This window comes from Myotis myotis, unplaced genomic scaffold (assembly GCF_014108235.1).
Source record: "Myotis myotis isolate mMyoMyo1 unplaced genomic scaffold, mMyoMyo1.p scaffold_m19_p_9, whole genome shotgun sequence".
Lineage (NCBI taxonomy): Eukaryota > Metazoa > Chordata > Mammalia > Chiroptera > Vespertilionidae > Myotis > Myotis myotis.
The window spans coordinates 65,001,207-65,018,612 of NW_023416401.1; the positions used below are offsets into that span (position 1 = coordinate 65,001,207).

Sequence of the window (17,406 nt, forward strand, 5' to 3'; positions counted from 1 at the left end):
CAATTTGGATAGTAATTTATATGGTCCCCCTAACCCTACCACCTGTCCTTCTATCACTGCATCATCGCTGACCATCCCTTTCGGGAGACAAACCCCTGATTTCCTGGCAGGAATAATGAGCAAGAATACACCGTTCTGTAGTGTGCAGAGTGGACTTGCTCAACGGCGTGCATTTTTCTCATTCGTAACTGTCATGATCTAAATCATCTCTTTTGCATATAAGGAGGAGCAGAAACTGACTACATGAAGGAGCAGGTGATGGCTAGAGGCCCCCTTCCTAGGCCTCCCATTTTAATGATTTATATGGAACTTTGCAAACATTGGGCTCAAACCAGGGTAGCAAACATTTTTTCCTCCTCAGAAATTTCTGGTGGCCCAAGCTCCAGAAATTCCTTTCTCATTCCCCAACGTTCCATTTTCTCGAGTTTTCCATTATGTAACAGGGGAGTAGGCGCTTTGGGACGAATTCTCCTTTCAATATGGTTTTTAATAGTCAATGAGCAACGTCTGGTAGTGATGACACCGGGAGAGGTATCAGCTGACAGAGGTGTTTAAACGAATCTCAACTCGTTTTCTTTCTGGTGACTCAGATCCCCTGCTCGGCAGAACAACACCTTTTCGGTAACCCGGCGGGCCCCCTGGTGCGCCCGCCACCCCCCTCCCCCGCGCCGTGCGCCCGGGTGCGAGCGAGCCGCGCGCCGATTGGCCCGCCGCCGCCTCCCCCGCCCCCCGCACGGCCTCCTGGGCCCGCGCGCCGCCCGCCCCGCGCCAGTCGCTGACAGCCGCGGCGCAGCGAGCAGCTTCTCCCACCGAGGCAGGTAAACAGCCAAGTCACCCTCGGAGCTCCCGGCGGGGGGACGGGCACCGGGGGCCTGAGAACGGGCGCGCGGTGGACCCGGGGGTGGGGACCCGGCCCCCGAGGCCGACCTTGACGGCGGGGAGGGTCGGGGGCTTCGCGGTGGCGCGGGGCGCGGCCGGCCTGCGGGGTGCGCGGTGGTGTTCGATGACGCAGCTGGTTGTGCCTTTCTGGTTCGGGCACCCCTTTCATTCGGAATGGGGGTGGGGGCGTGCTAGCCAAATCCCCTAGTGGGGATGTAGGTGGTACCGAGGTGTCTGACCGCAACCCCCCCTCCCCGAACACACGCACCCACACGCGTGTCCACGGCGGGAGCGGGATGGCGAGTCGCAGGACTCGAAGGGCTGCGGGTCCGGGAAAGTGGGCGGGTCTGGGGGCGATCACCGCGCACTAACGTGGCCGGGGAACCCGAGGCTCTCGGGGCCCTGGGCAAGGAGAGCCCGGGGAGGCGCTGGGGTCCTCGGGGCTCCGGGCTCCGCGCCACTCGGCCGCCCTTCGGAGCTGGCGGGCCGAGGCCGGGCGCGGACAGGGCGCCCCTGGGCCAGGCGCCGCCCTTGCAGATGTCCCGGGGCGCGCGGCGTGGGGGAGGGCGCCCGCCTGCCGCCTGCGCCTGGGCGGGGGCTCCTGGGGATCCCCAGCCGCCGCCGAGCTCCTCCCGAGAGGCGGCCGGGCCAGCCACCCACCGGGCCAGGCGGTCCCTGGGGAGGCCGCTGCCGTTAGGGCTCCGCCACCTCCGGACCGCAGACACCGCCTCGGGTCCCGGAGGGGCGGGGTCTCGGGGTGGCCCTGGCCTCCATTCGGGGGCCGAGGGTCTCCTGCGCCCCTCGTGTGGCGCCCCCGCAGCCTTCGCTTTTCTCTTTCTTTCCTGCTCCTCTGGAAGGAGAGGACTCAGCCATTTGGAGGGGCTCCGCGGGGGGGGGGGGGGGGGCAGGGGGGGGCGGGGGGCGGCGGCGCCTCTGGCAAAGCCATCCTCCTCCATCTGTGCGGGAGGCGCCTTCACGTTTGTTTATTAAGTAACGGGGAGAAGTCTGGCAGCACTGCCCCTTTTGTGTTGTTGTTTTTTTCCATTTACTCTGTGGAAGCTATAACAGATTTTTTTAAATCGTAAGCCCACCGCCATCACCTCCTCCCCTAACCATCTCAGAGCCTCTGCTTTGTTTTTCATTTCATCATCCCCAGGTTCATACATAGCAGAATGCAACCTCACCCCCTGATCATGATTATCCTCTGTACTCAGAGCCTCATGGTTTAATACGCAGTTCTCCCAAGCTGAGCATTGGAGATGTTGCCCTTTCCTTGCAAAAAAACAAAAAACAAAACAAAAACAAACTCCAGGTAGCATAGGATTAATGATTTTTACAAATGAAATTATCAGAAAATGTAGGAACAGAAAATTGAATGAAAATGTCAGACTTCTGGAAAAATTAACGACTCGCTCAAATTTGAAGGGAAAGAAAACAGTGAAAAGGAACATTTTTATCCACACAAACACTGAGGGGCTCTTATAATAAAACAAGAACTAACTGGAAAGCGAAAGAAAGCAGAGCTAGGATGTGATTTATGTATTATTTGTACCTGACACAAGTTTTTCATACTCGTGAAAAGAAAATGTCAAGATTATAACAGATAAATGGTGAAATGATGAATCATTTACAGAATAAAACACAAAGTACAGCAAGTCTGGATTTTCATTTTACTTGTTAACAGCAACCCCTGCAATTTGCATATTCCAGTTATCTGGGGAGGTGGCAGGCCTTTGAGGTTAGAAAGATAGCTCTGCAACTGCCGTCATGACTGGGCCAGTTACCTAATTTCCTAGTCCTTCTTTTGTCCATTCATAAAATAGAGGAAAGGATACCTACTTCCAGAGTTTGTTAAAGATTAACTTTAACCATCTATGTAAAGTAGACCATTGGTATATATACATTTATTTCCTTAGTCACACCCCACTGGGGGGGGGGGGGGCCATGAGGGGCAACCCGGTGGGGTATGACATAATCAGTATGTTAAACTTTTTTGTAAAGCAATCAGGTCACACATTAAGAAGTTAGAAGCTATGACCCAGAAATCTCATTCCTGGGCATTTACTTGGCAATGGAAGCCAAACAAAATAAAATAACAAGCACATATTTGGGGCAGAATGATACAAAATTAGAACCAAATGGGAAACAATCTAAATGTGTGACTGCAGAGCTAAGAAATCATGGCATATTAACAGAATGGAACTTATGTAATCATCAAAAGTCATAATTTAAAGCCTGTGGTACATGGGAAGAAACTGACAGGTCTAAGTGCAGGTGACTAAACTATTTATAATGAGTGCATATGTGCAAAATCTAAAAGGAAAAGCAAAAACAAGGAAGTTTGTTTTTTTTTTTATATATTTTATTGATTTTTTACAGAGAGGAAGGGAGAGAGATAGAGAGTTAGAAACATCGATGGGAGAGAAACATCGATCAGCTGCCTCCTGCACATCTCCTACTGGGGATATGCCCGCAACCCAGGTACATGCCCCTGACCGGAATCGAACCTGGGACCTTTCAGTCCGCAGGCTGACGCTCTATCCACTGAGCCAAACCGGCTTTGGCAAAAAAAAACAAGGAAGTTTTAATAATTCTAGGTGATTTTAATTTTGTTGATGTATTGCTTTTCTAAATAACTTTTTCAATGAAATGGACTCTGCTTTTTATGTGTGAAAGAATGATCTCAGTGTCATGTTTGCTTTTTTAGCTGACCTCATTTCTCTTATCAAATATTTCCCCTTTTCAGGAATAGATTTATTGGTGGTTTGAAAATTTATATATTAAGCTTTTCTTTTAAGGGATCATATTTCAGATTTATTTACCAGTTCCAGTTTTTTTCTTTTTGTTTTTAAGGTCTCCTGAGTATATTTGAAAACTGAACAATTTCAGCCAAGCCGAAGAAGCGTCTTCCTGGAGGCACAGATCCAACTTAGCTGAGCCACAACAGATGTACGTACCCTGTGGAATGTCTTTGGTCTTGTGATGGTTGAAAGTCCCCAATTGTCTCAGAAAATAGGGTCTAGAAAGGCTGTGATCACAAGCTCCTGCTCTGGAGACCTGTATGTGTACCTCACACCTATAGCAACACCCTTTCTTGTAAAATCAGCTTGATTTTGCAGAGAAAAGGCCACAGTTTTCTCTAGAATCATGCTGAATTATATAAGGCAGCAGCCATTTAAAAATAATAAAAAAAAAAGCACTGAATTGATAATCTTTTGTTTACAAGTCAGAAAACTTATTTTGAAGAAATTGTCAAGACATTAGAAAGAGGGCCACAAAAGTAACTTGCCTGGGGCTAAAGAAATAGATGAAAGTAGATAATGGGAATGCAGACTGGTGCAGCCAATGGAAAACAGTATGGAATTTTCTCAAAAAAATTATAGTGCTGTGAAGGCCTGGGTGTGGGGGAGGGGAATAGGGTGGAGAGGGTCAATGGGAGGCGGGGAGCAGGGGTTGGGGAGAGGGACATCTGTAATACTTTGAACAATAAAGATAAACTTTAAAAAACTGAAAATCCTATATAATAAAGAGGTAATATGCAAATTAACCCTCATGACCTCACAAGATGGCTGCCTACAACCAGGCCAGCAAGGGGGTTAGTGAGGAAAGACCAAACGATGACTGAACAAGCAGGATGCATGGGGCAACCAGGCCGACAGGGGGGCTAGTGAGGGATGACCAAATGACTGAGCAGCAGGCTGCATGGGACAACCAGGCCAGTGGGGGCGGGGGGGAGGGGGGGCATGAGGGGCAACCAGGACAGCAAGGGGGGGCAGTTGAGGGTGACCAGGCCGGCAGGGGGGGCAGTAAGGGGTGACCAGGATGGCGGGGGGAGGGGCAGTTGGGGGCAACCAGGCAGTCAGGCAGGCAGGTAAGCGATTAGGAGCCAGCAGTCCAGGATTGTGAGAGGGATGTCCCAGTTTGGAGAGGGTGCAGGCTGGGCTGAGGGGAGCATCACTCCTGCACAAATTTTGTGCACTCGGCCTCTAGTATAAAAATAAAACAATAACGTAAACATTCCTGCACCAAATTAACTCTGAAGGTGACTATCAACCAACTGATGAAAAGTTTTGAGGGGAAAGTTTTGCTAAGCTGTAGTTTTAATTTACCTATCCCATTCTCCCTTTTCGGATCTTATTTCCTCTTCCAAGATGACTATATCAGCTGTGAACTGCCTTGTATTAAACATTCAGAGCATGCCTGTATCTAATGAGCTTATGGCTACAGCATTATAAAGTCATCCTTGAGTAAATAGTGTGTGTAGCAGTTCCTACAGTGGGGAGAATTTTCTTCTCAATTTGTTCATCTTTTTACTTCTGGTATTCTACTTACTACTGTCATTGTATTATGTGATCACATCAAGGGAGGTGTGCCGTTTTATGAAAAGCATTATAATGTTAAGCGTTGGGCTTCTGAGGACCTAGCTCCGAAGCCTGGCTAGAAGCGCAATTCCCAGGGAAGTTTTATTGTAAAGTCCCAAATCCCATCACTAGAAACTCCCTGGCTGCTGGCCTGGGATAGGCTCCAGCAATGTTGCTTTTTAAAAGCTCCGTAAGTAATTCTGAGATGGATCAGGTTCGGGGCCTTTGCCCTGTTCAATCCAGAACTGGGCTTCAGAGTAGTGAAAAGCCCAAAATACTTTGCAAAATTTGGTATAGCTTGCATCAGATTCTGTAAAGGGCAATGACCTCAAAAAAATTAAAATACAGTAGTCCCCTTTTATCCATGGTTTTGCTTTCTGCAGTTTCAGTTACCCATGGTAAACCTCAGTTTGAAAATATTACATGGAAAACTCCCAGAAATAAGCAAGTCATGAGTTTTAAATTGAACACAGGTCTGAGCACCTCAGTTCATCTTGTCACATAGGCATTATATCATCTCACATCACGAAGGGTGAAATATATATTTTTTGTTGTTGTTGTTAATCCTCACCCGAGGATATTTTTTTCATTGATTTTTAGAGAGAGTAGAAGGGATGGAGGAGAGACGGAGAGAAACATCAGTGTGAGAGAGACGTCAATTGGTTGCCTCCCACACGTGCCCTGACCAGCACAGGGGATCAAGCCTACACCCAAGGTGCATGCCCTTGACTGGAATCAAGCCCTGGACCCTTCAGTCCTCTGGCTGATGCTGAGTCAGACCAGCTAGGGCAAGGATGATATTTTGAGAGAAGAGAGAGACCACATTTACATAACTTTTATTATAGTATATTGTTAAAATTGTTCTATTTTATTATCAGCTGTTAATGGTCTGTTAGTGTGCCTATTTTATAAATCAAATTTACCATAGATAAGTATATACAGAAAAAAAAAATAGTATATGTAAGTTTCAGTACTATCCATGGTTTCAGGCATCCACTAGGAGTCTTAGAATGTATTCCCCACAGATAAGGAGGATCTACTGTATAACAAATGAGTTCTACTTAACTCAGGAAATTTCCTCAGGGCGGTGGGGATTGGTGGGGACGCTGTTTGGTGCCACTTCCCAATTTAACTAGGTTTCAAGTTGTAACATGTTATGAGTATCAGAAATTTGACCCCTGGCATACAACCACTGGGCAGATTCCTACCGGCTCTGACTCCTTGTACACATGGGAGGGAATAGGATGATTGGGGTAATCTATGGATCTTTTTTTGGACCTTCTGTAGTTCCATTGCTCTGTCATTCTGTTCATGTGCCAATGCCATGTGATCTTATTTATTGCAGCTTTGCAATGCATTCTAATACCTGGCAGGCTAAGTGTGCCCTAGATTTTCTTCCTGTTCAATAGTTTCTTCAGTCTTCTTAATTTTGAGTATCATTTCCTCATGTTCTTTGAAATCTCCTTTGAATTCTTACTAAAACTATGTTAACTTTCTGGATTATTTTGAAATGAAGTGGTATCTTTCAGTATTGGTTTTCCCAACCAAAGACTTTATGTCTTTCTCTTTTTTCCTAGTTTTCCTTTATGTCTTTAATTAAAATTTTATCACATTCCTCACAAAAGTACTATTTATTAGATTAACTCTTAGATTTATTTATTTATTTATTTATTTATTTATTTATTTATTTATTTATTTATTTTTGGAAGGCATATTTATTTTGTCATTATGGGTGGATTGTTTTTTCCATGCTAAATCTAACTTAATTCCAGTTAATTTGGGGACTCTTTTGTTAAATATTGATTTCAAAAACTGCCACCCTAATAGGCTCACTTGTGTATTTTGAGATGCTTTGGGTTGATTTTCCAGGTAGAAAAACATACCTGGTTAAAAATTCTATAACAAGAGTGATTGCTTGCATTCTTACCTTGTTTACTACATTAATGAGAATGCTTTTCCTTTTTTAATTAAGATAGGGTGTGGGCTATATGTTGTGATAGTGATTCTTGTTGATGGAAAGGGACTACCTTCTAGTTCTGTAGAAACCATTTTAACAACTTCAACTTTGAAAATCAGAAATGAATGTTGATTTTAATTAAAAACTTTTCAACATTAGCAGAGAATCTTTTTTTTATCTCTTAACCTATTAATAGATTTCCTGGTTTTGAACCATCCTTGTATTCCTTAAATAAACCTTATTGGTCACAATGTATTCTTCTTTTACTAAAATGTTGAAGTCAGTTTGGTGGTATTTTCTTTTAGGTTTTGTCACCCGTATTGCGGGAGGCTGGGTAACAGAGCAAGATCAACTCGAAATACTGGAGTTTGAATCTTGACCTTTATCCCTTTGGCTTGATTATTGATCAGTTCAAGTTTTCTGTTAACACTACTTCTCAGGTGAAGATGCCCAAATGCTTATCTCTACTAAGTTCCAGATTCTTTTAACAATTGCCCCAATTCATACTTCCACTTCAGTGTCTCATAGGTGGAGCAAAATTAATGTGTCCCAACTAAAACTCTTGGTTTTCTCTCCCAAACATGGCCCTCCACCAGTTTCCCCTAATTCATTGCCACCATGGGCCTGGACACAAAGGCACAAACCTAGTTAACTCTCACTCCTTCATCCACTCTATCAGCAAGTCTTAACTGGTTCAAAATGGGTCTCATTTACTCGTAGCTCCTCAGCAACATGGTCACCATCCCAGGCCACACTGCCATCTTCCTTTAATTGTTTCCTAGCTGGTCTCACCATTTCCTTTCTTGCCCCCTAAATTTTCTTCTTTACACAACAATCAGGGTGATCTTTTTAAAAAACAGCCCCATTATGTTACTCTTCTAAGGCCCTTTAATGATTCTCCACTGCATTCAAAATGAAATGGAAATTTTCTCTATGGCCTATGAGGTCCTGGTGAGCTGGCTTTCACCCACTCCGGTCCCATCAGCTCCAGATACACCTCCTTTTTGGTCTTTGAACCTACTAAGTTAAATATCTTATGCACCATTCTGTCCTCAGCTCCTCGCACAATGCTAGTACTTTAGAATATCCTCATAAGACATATTTATTGAAAAAATCAATAAGTAATCATATTTAATTTTTGACATTTTTCTCCATTTTTTCTATGATTATTGATCAACTCAAGTTTTCTGTTTCTTTTAAAACTGGCACATACTAGTTATTCTATAAATACTTATTGAATGAGTTAATTCTAAAGTCGATATTTGTAACTTATTTTTTAATAGAAAGGCAATCCATCTGACAGATTTTTTTTAAATATAATTGTATTGATTTTAGAGAGGAAGGCAAAAAGAGAGAGAAGCATCAATGATAAGAATCATTAATAGGCTGCCTCCTACACACCCCTCACTGGGGATCGAGCCTACAACCTGGGCATATGCCCTGACCAGGAATCAAACCGTGACCTCCTGATTCATAGGTCGAAACTCAACCGCTGAGCCACACTGGCCGGGCCACTCAGACTCCTTTGATAGTCATGTGGGTGCCTTTATTCTAACATGCCTGCCCTCTCTTTCTTTTTTTCTTTTGGCTGATTTTTTGTCTAATTTTATCTGATTCTTAATTTTTTTTAACATGTTGTTATACTCTTTGGTTTTCCATCTTCTGTAAATTATCATTTTATATCTTTTGGCCATTTTTCTATTGGAATTTCTGTCCCTTATTGCTTTGTATGAATTCCTTATTGGTTCTAGAAATAAATTCTCTGTTGGTTTTAAATACTACATTTTTTTTTTACCATTGTGTATTTTCTCTGTTAACTTTGATCATTGTGCTCTTCATAGCACTGAACAAGACTTCTTAATTTTTTACGTAATAAAACTCTTCAATTATTTCCCTCACTGTTTTTGCTTTTTGTTTAAAAAGTCCTTCCCCTCCTCCTTCAGGTCACAAAGACATTCTCCTGTATTTTCTTCTAACATACTTTTACCTTTCACAGGCAGGTCTGCAATCCACCTAGAGTCCACTTATACATGCAGTGGTGGGGATCCTGTTTAAATTTTCTCTAGTTCCCTGGAAGCATCTACTAAACAAACCTTCCTTCCTCCATTGATTTGTAGTGTTCATTTGTTATATGTCAAGTCCCCACTAAAGTATACATACTTGGGTTTAATCTCTAAACTTTTGCTGGTCTGCTTTTTTTGTTCTGTTGATCTGTTCTTTGACTTTTACCATATGGTCTTTATTTTACTAGGCCTTAGTATAATTTAATGTCTGATATGGCGCATTCCTTTCTCTTTCCTCTTTATTTTAAGGTTGAGTTTGCCATTTATGGGCATTTCTTTCCACGTGTAAATTTATTGAGCTCCTCAAAAAAATCCAATTGGAATTTTTATTGACATTTTATTGAAATTATAGGCTCATCTAGGGGTAATTGACATCTTTTTAGTACTAAGTTATCTTGATCAAGACCATGAAAAGCCTTTCCATTCTAATAGATTATCTTCTATGTTCTTTCTTAGAGTTTACATTTTTTCCCTAGTCTTATTTTCTCTTAGTTAAGTCAATATCTAGATACTTTACAGTTTGGGTTGCTATTGTGAATGTCTTATTTCCTAAAAAATTTTTTTCTAGTCAACTATTGCTGGTGTAGAGAAATACTGTTGATTTTTGTAGGCAACCTTGTATCCCATAACCTTGCTGAGATCTTGTGTGGGTCTCATTACCTCTGTTGAGACTGCTGGCTTTTCTACGTATATGATTATAGTCATTGCAAATAATGATAGCTGGGGTTTTTGGGGGTGTTTTGGTGGGGGTTTTTTTGTTTTTTGGTTTTTTGCAGTTCTTAACACTGGTTACTTCTTTATCTTTGCATGTGTCCTAAGATAATGGACCTTGTGTGTGTGTGTGTGTGTACAGAAACTAGTTAGAAGGGTACTGCAATGATCGAGGTAGAAGAAGATGGCCCTGGCCAGGGGGTGCAGGGTAATGGATGGTTTTACGTAGATGTTAGCTTCTGGAGAGCTTGGTGTTTGATGTGGAAGGTGAGAGACTGGAAGAATTGAGGTTTCTGGATTGGGCAGCTACTTGGACTTGTCTTGTTTCCGATTTAAAGTAAATATACTCAGAGGTTATCCGTTATGTTTGTTGTTTTTGTTAAATAACCTTTATCAAGTTAGGGGAGTTCCCTCCTGTTCCTACTCTGTTGAGTAGGAATTTTCTTAGTGATAAATAGGTATTTACTTTTATCAAATACTTAATGTCTTAAATGTACCAGAGGATTGGGCCACAACCTGACCCTTCACAGAGAGTATCTGAGATGATTAGTGTCACAGCACAGCCAGGGATTCAGAAGCCTAGTCTTTGTTCCCAGTAAGTTCACTAGCGAACTCTTGACCTTTCTGAACCTTAGTGGTCTAATTTGTAGAATAAGAGGTTTGGGTTAAATACTATAAGATCTTCCTTATTTTATCACAAATAGAAAGAGATTCTCCAAGGTCTGATGTAAGTTTTGAGTCCCTTTTATTCTTAGAAATGATTCTCTACTTCAAAATGTAGTTGTTATTTTTAATGCTTTTCATAATTAAATGTTACTTTTGTTCTCAACTGGTTTTAAAATGATCTAGTCTTAATATATTCTATGAATGATTCAATAGCGTGAACATAATAACATACTGAATATTATATTCTTTATTCAGCATTCAGTTTTAAAGTTCTAATCAGCAACACATGCCATGTCTCTGGTTCCCTATTGCCTGTATCTCCAGTCCATGGTCATTTTTCAACTCTAGACTCACCAAGCTGTCAAGCTATCTACTGATATCTCTTATTCCACATGTAGCTTGATAACAGCATTGCCAAAGCCAAGCCCTTCAGTAATCTCCCTCCGCACCTGCTCTGCCTTCTGCATTTTGTCCAAGTAGCTGCCCAATCCAGAAACCTCAATTCTTCCAGTCTCTCACCTTCCACATCAAACACCAAGCTCTCCAGAAGCTAACATCTACGTAAAACCATCCATTACCCTGCACCCCCTGGCCAGGGCCATCTTCTTCTACCTCGATCATTGCAGTACCCTTCTAACTAGTTTCTGTACACACACACACACACACACACACAATCCCCATTTTATTCTCCACAATGTTCTTTCTAAAAGAAAACTCCAAACTCTCCACTGCCTTCAGGATCAAGTGCAGACTACTTGACATGCCTTGTAATTGGGCTGACTGTATAACCTAGCATCCGAACTGGGACACTCTTGAGAATGAAAGGGGCACTATTAATATTAGTGCAGGAACAACAGGTGTAAACTCTCCCAGGCAAGTCAGGATGCTGCTCACCTTGCCTAGGAGGCCCTTTGTCACCTGACCTCTACCTGCCTCTCCACTGCACATTGAAGCTTCACTTCCATGAAACCCTGTCATCTCCAGACCTGCCAGTCTTCTCTCTCACCACCTGTCTCCACTCTGAATGCTCTGTGGCCCCATCCACCTCCTGTGTCTGGCTCCCTGAGGACCAAGTCCCTCTCTGTGCCTCCTGTACTATGGTGTCATCACCTGCTTACCTGTCTAGTTGAGCTGACAGAGCCGCAACTCTTACAGCCCTGAACAAGGCATGATCAACACCAGACTGTGTTACTCCCCTTGCAGCCTCCTCTGCCTCCCACCTCAATCATTTCAGGTGACATCTTCACCCAGAGTCTGTCATGGTGGCTGGTACATGAACTAAATATTTATTTAACTGAGTTGAAGATGGTAGACAGTTGGCCATTGCAGAAAAGAATACGTTTTGTAAATTCATAAATATGGTTCACTGTAGATAGAAATTTAATTTTTAGCTTATCTTGTATGCTTTATCATAGATGTTTTCACACTCATTCATTCATTCAACATTTATTTTGCATGTCTATGAGTTAGACATGACATCTAGGCACTAGGAATACTGTTGTGCACAACACAAAACTCCTGTCCTGGAGAAGATGAACAATAAGCAAACAGTAAACAATAGATGTTAAGTAGCATTGCTGCCCTGGAGAAAAGTGAAGCAGGGTGAGGGATATGACGGGGTGCTGACTTATGTAGGGTGGCGTGGACACCTGTTGAGGTGTCGTCAAAGCAGACCAGAGCCATAAGAGGAACTGGAGGAAGAAGCTTCCAGGCTCTGGGAGCAGCAGGTACAAAGGACCCAAGATAAGAAAGTATTGCCAGATGTGAGAAACAGTGGAGAGGTCGTGTGGGGCCTGCCTGGCATGCTCAGGACTTGGGTTTTATCCTGAGTACAAAGGAGTAGCCGGGTGTGACCTGAATATGAAAAGGCTCTCTCAGGCCACTGAGTGGAGAACACACAATGGGGACCTGGGCAGAAGCGGGGAGCTGGTTGGAGGCTGTAAAGACTCCGGCCAGAAGAGATGGAGAAGACTTCAGCTAGGATGGTAGTGTTGGAAAAGGTGACAGGTTTCAGGATTTAAGATTTGTTTTCAAGATAGGCTAATAAGATTTGCTGATAGAGTCAGTGTGTGCTGTGAGAAAGAAAAACTTCAAGAATAGCTCTACGGCAGTGATGGCGAACCTATGACACACGTGTCAGAGGTGACATGCGAACTCTTTTTTTGGTTGATTTTTCTTTGTTAAATGGCATTTAAATATATAAAATAAATATCAAAAATATAAGTCTTTGTTTTACCCTGGTTGCAAATATCAAAAAATTTCTATATGTGACACGGCACCAGAGTTAAGTTAGGGTTTTTCAAAATGCTGACACGCTGAGCTCAAAAGGTTCGCCATCACTGCTCTAGGGTGTTGTCTGAGTTTGGCTCATGGGAATGAATGAAATAGTTGTTGACACAGAACCCCTTTTGGTTGGGCATTATTGACTGAGGGTGATAATCCCCTAGTTTAGTTCCCGGAGGTATTTGTGCAGAAGGGCGAACAGCATGGAGGCCAGGAGCTGGGTGCCATGAGCAGATGGAGAGCAGGCCATGTGCCAGAACCCTTCCCCTCAGATCCTTACCCAACAGCCTCCAAAAGTCCTACATTGGCTTGATCTAAGCAGTTTAACTTGGCTCATAACTTTCAAACATACTTTTGATCTCCAAGATATTTCTATGATAGTAAAAACATAAACAGGATGTTAATTCATTTATTTATTTCATCCTTCTTTTCTGAAGGTTATGAAAAATCATTTTCTAGTCCTTGATTCCACTTTCATTTGAAGATAAACAGTGCTGGGGATAAGAGTAACATCAGCATTTCAGCATATGCCACTTTGGGTTTTATGGCACCTAATGATATTAAAGAGCGTATGCTCTGACGTGGGGTACAATAGAAACTGCTTAATAATCATTCTACTGTGTGCTTAGAGCTCTGCCCTTAGGCCTGAGCACCCAGGATAAATGAGATCTTTTGTCTGAAAGGAGATTTTTTTAAAATTGGATTCTGCAAAGGGGCATAAATTATCACACAGGATATTTGGGTTATTTGTTTTTTCTTAAGCCCTTTTATATAAGACATGTTTCTCTGTACCAAAAATTAGAAGAAAATAGGTCACTCCTAAACCATCACCTGCTGAGCTAAACTTATTCAGCCAGTGAGTGAGTGCAGATCTTGTGAGCACAGCCATCTTTACCCCACTTTAAGCAGCTCCATCTGTCTGTCCATGTATAGAGAGAAAGATGAATTTATAAGTTGGCTTGTTTCCTGTTTCAAAAAAAAAAAAAGTTTTCCTTTAAGCAAATTCTTGTTGGCATTTATATGTTCAGGGGATGTTAATTCCTGCACTTAACAAATATCTATTGTGTGCGTGCTCTGTGCTAAGCACTGCCCTGGCCCCAGAGGAAATAGCAGCAAAGAGACTTCTTTCCTGCTTACATTCTTACAGGGGAGAAAAGGCTGAAATCAGCTGTGTTTCACTACAGCAGCACCCACCTGGGAGCTTCCTAACAGGACATTAGACGCACAGACTTCCATAGGGGCCGCACTAGGGTTGTACAGTGGTCCACCCAGCAGCCCGGGTCTTGTCTTCACCCCCAAACCCCATAGTGCCTGCTCAGGCTTAAGGGCATGAGACCCATATTGGTGGGTAACAGGCAGGTTCTCCTTGGCATAGAAGCCCCAGGCTCCACAGGAGCCATTGTCCCTTATAATAGCCCAATGGGCACAGCTTCCAGGGTCCCCACAAGGATGTGCCAGGTGCAAGGATCACTGCTCGAAAGCCCAAACTGATGGCAACCCCACCAGGTGTCCTTAGGTTTTCCCAGTCCGGTTGCATTTCTAAATCAGAGGTTATTTTTTCCATAAGCAATGTTGCTGACACTCCACCTTTATCACATTTCCCAGAAGCAGAGCCGAAATGATATTAAGGTCAAAATCATCCCTAGAAGGAGAAAGTGTTGTGTTAACCCTTTACTTGACAGTTTACTTTTGTCAGAGGTGCTTCGAAGGAAACAGAGAGTGAAGAGCATGTGCCGGAGGTGCTGATGTCACTGCCGTGCAGCCATTTGTTAGGCAGCAAATATTCAGTGCTTTTAACATAGACCTAATACTCTGACACCCTCTTCATTTTGCAGATAAGTCATCATGGTGAAAAGCCTCGTGGGCGGCTGGATCCTGCTTCTCTTTGTGGCCACATGGAGTGACGTGGGCCTCTGCAAGAAGCGACCGAAGCCTGGAGGAGGCAACACCGGCGGGAGCCGATACCCGGGGCAGGGTAGTCCTGGAGGCAACCGCTACCCACCCCAGGGCGGCGGCTGGGGTCAACCCCAGGGCGGCGGCGGCTGGGGTCAGCCCCATGGTGGTGGAGGCTGGGGACAGCCCCATGGTGGTGGAGGCTGGGGACAGCCCCATGGTGGTGGAGGCTGGGGTCAGCCCCATGGTGGTGGCAGCCACAATCAGTGGAACAAGCCAAATAAGCCAAAAACCAACATGAAGCATGTGGCAGGAGCTGCCGCAGCCGGGGCAGTGGTGGGGGGCCTGGGGGGCTACATGCTGGGAAGTGCCATGAGCAGGCCCCCCATACATTTTGGCAATGAGTATGAGGACCGTTACTATCGTGAAAACATGAACCGTTTCCCCAACCAAGTGTACTACAAGCCTGTGGATCAGTACAACAACCAGAACAACTTTGTGCGCGACTGTGTCAACATCACGGTCAAGCAGCACACGGTCACCACCATCACCAAGGGGGAGAACATCACCGAGACAGACGTCAAGATTATGGAGCGTGTGGTGGAGGAGATGTGCACCACTCAGTACCAGAAAGAGTACCAGGCTTCTTACCAAAGAGGGGCGAGCGTGATCCTCTTCTCCTCCCCTCCTGTGATCCTCCTCATCTCTTTCCTCATTTTCCTAATAGTGGGGTGAGGGCAGCTTTTTGTCTGGGGAGGGAAGGGGTATCTACCTGCAGCCCTTTAGTGGTGGTGTCTCGTTCTTGCTTCTCCATTTGTCACCCGTAGGCTAATACCCTTGGCTTGATGGCACAGGGAAATATAGAGCAGGCCTGGCACACTATGTATTCAAGCCCCTTTTGATTAAGTCCTTCATGGGTTAGTGCAAGTGCCAGGCTGGTAAAAGTGTGACAGCAAATAATCATTCCATGGCCTAGGCTTATTTTTTGCCTAGTGCAATACTGAGGCTAACATATTCTAAAAACAGTACTCAAATACTTTTGCCTAGATACCTCCGGCTCCTTGCCCCACTACAGCTCAGTATACTAATGCCCCGTCTTAGTTGCCAGTGTTTTTGTAGCAATTTGGACACATTTTCTCATTCATTTTAAGCAAACCTGACTGCATTTGTCTGTTTAAATAGCATTTCTGCAAAATTTGGAAGGATACTCATTGAAAAAATAGGACTAGAAATCCTTAGCTCTTGGGCCCAGGCTCAGCCCTGTGTCTACAGAGAACTGTGACATTCTTTTGCATTTCACAATATAGGCTACACAGCAGCTATTGCATCAAGAGTAATATTCATGCAACATTAGACCTCTGGGCAGAGGACATTTCATAGGAAATGATCATAACATGATATGAAAGGCTTCTGGGACTAAAAAAATCCAACATTTGGGAGTGGTGCCTTTGGAGGGTAGCTACATGTGGCATTCCTTTCCATTAGTAACATCCACTAGATAATTAAGGCAGTTAAAAATTAGGTTACCTTCTGGACACTAAGTAAGAACAAATCTCCTTTGTTCATTTACCTGGAAATAGGAATGATTTTGACATTGGGTGAAACCAGGAGATACTAATATAAAGGAAACTAGCTGTAAAAACACCATGATCACAGAAGATTATGTAATGGAGAAATGCTTGCGTTTCTTCATTGCTGTCTCATAGTTGTCAAAAACCAGAATTAGGTTGAATCCTTCATGTCTGTAATTGGATTTTGAGTTGGAAAATAAGGAATAAATCCACAAAGAAAAATCTTAGGTTGGAGATGACAGAAATATGATCCATTCTGAGTGGAAAAAGAAATTCTGTTCCTGTTATTTAAGTAAAATTATTCCCTGGATCATTCAATATTGTCGCCTAGCAGATCTATATTACTATTCTGCAATGTTATTGGCTTACACTGTGCGGGTATTCTATGTAATTATATATATATGTATATGTATATGCATATATATGTGTATATGTTGCATATGACAAATTTTGGTTAGAGCAGTTAATATCTGAAGTATCTAATGCATTACCTGTTGTGTAAGGTACTAAATATGTGGGGAACCCTTTTGCGTGGTCCTTAGGCTTACCATGTGCACTGAATAGTTTTTTATAAGGATCCAAAGTGGTCTTTGGAATATGCATGTACTTTATATTTTCTATATTTGTAACTTTGCATGTACTTGATTTGTTGTATAAAAATTTATAAATGTTTAATATCTGACTACAATTAAACAGGAGCTAAAATGAGCCTCTTCTGTGGAGTTGGCAGTTATAGTCACTAGAGTATGGCCCACCGGCTGCTGGAGCCCCAGGCTGGAGGCCACCAGGGTGCTTGGGGCCAGGGCCATTTCTCCCTAACTGTCCTGGCAGATCTGCCCCTCCCCCCCCCCCTTTAAAAACTAACAATAAGCAAACAGTCATTATCTTAAATTTGGTATTGGGCGAAGAGATCAATTTCATTAACTCCAACCCTTAACACCCTTACATGACCCCATGACTTCTGAAAAACCTACAGGACCCCATTTTCATTGCCTTCCTTGCTGATTATGCCATCTCTCTTA

The 17,406-nt window shown here is 43.5% G+C and overlaps 1 protein-coding gene across 2 annotated transcripts; it reads left to right on the plus strand.

Moving 5' to 3' along the window:
* The first annotated feature begins 680 nt into the window (after positions 1-680).
* LOC118662646 (prion protein) lies at positions 681-17,093 on the plus strand. Of its 2 annotated transcripts, none has more exons than XM_036321268.1 (3): positions 681-818; positions 3,733-3,828; positions 14,756-17,093. In XM_036321268.1, exon 3 carries the CDS (start codon positions 14,766-14,768, stop codon positions 15,546-15,548), a length of 783 nt encoding a protein of 260 aa, XP_036177161.1. In that variant the 5' UTR covers positions 681-818; positions 3,733-3,828; positions 14,756-14,765; the 3' UTR covers positions 15,549-17,093. The 2 variants fall into 2 exon arrangements, with proteins under 2 accessions (XP_036177161.1, XP_036177162.1); XM_036321269.1 differs by having other exon boundaries at positions 771-814.
* Positions 17,094-17,406: the final 313 nt, after the last annotated feature.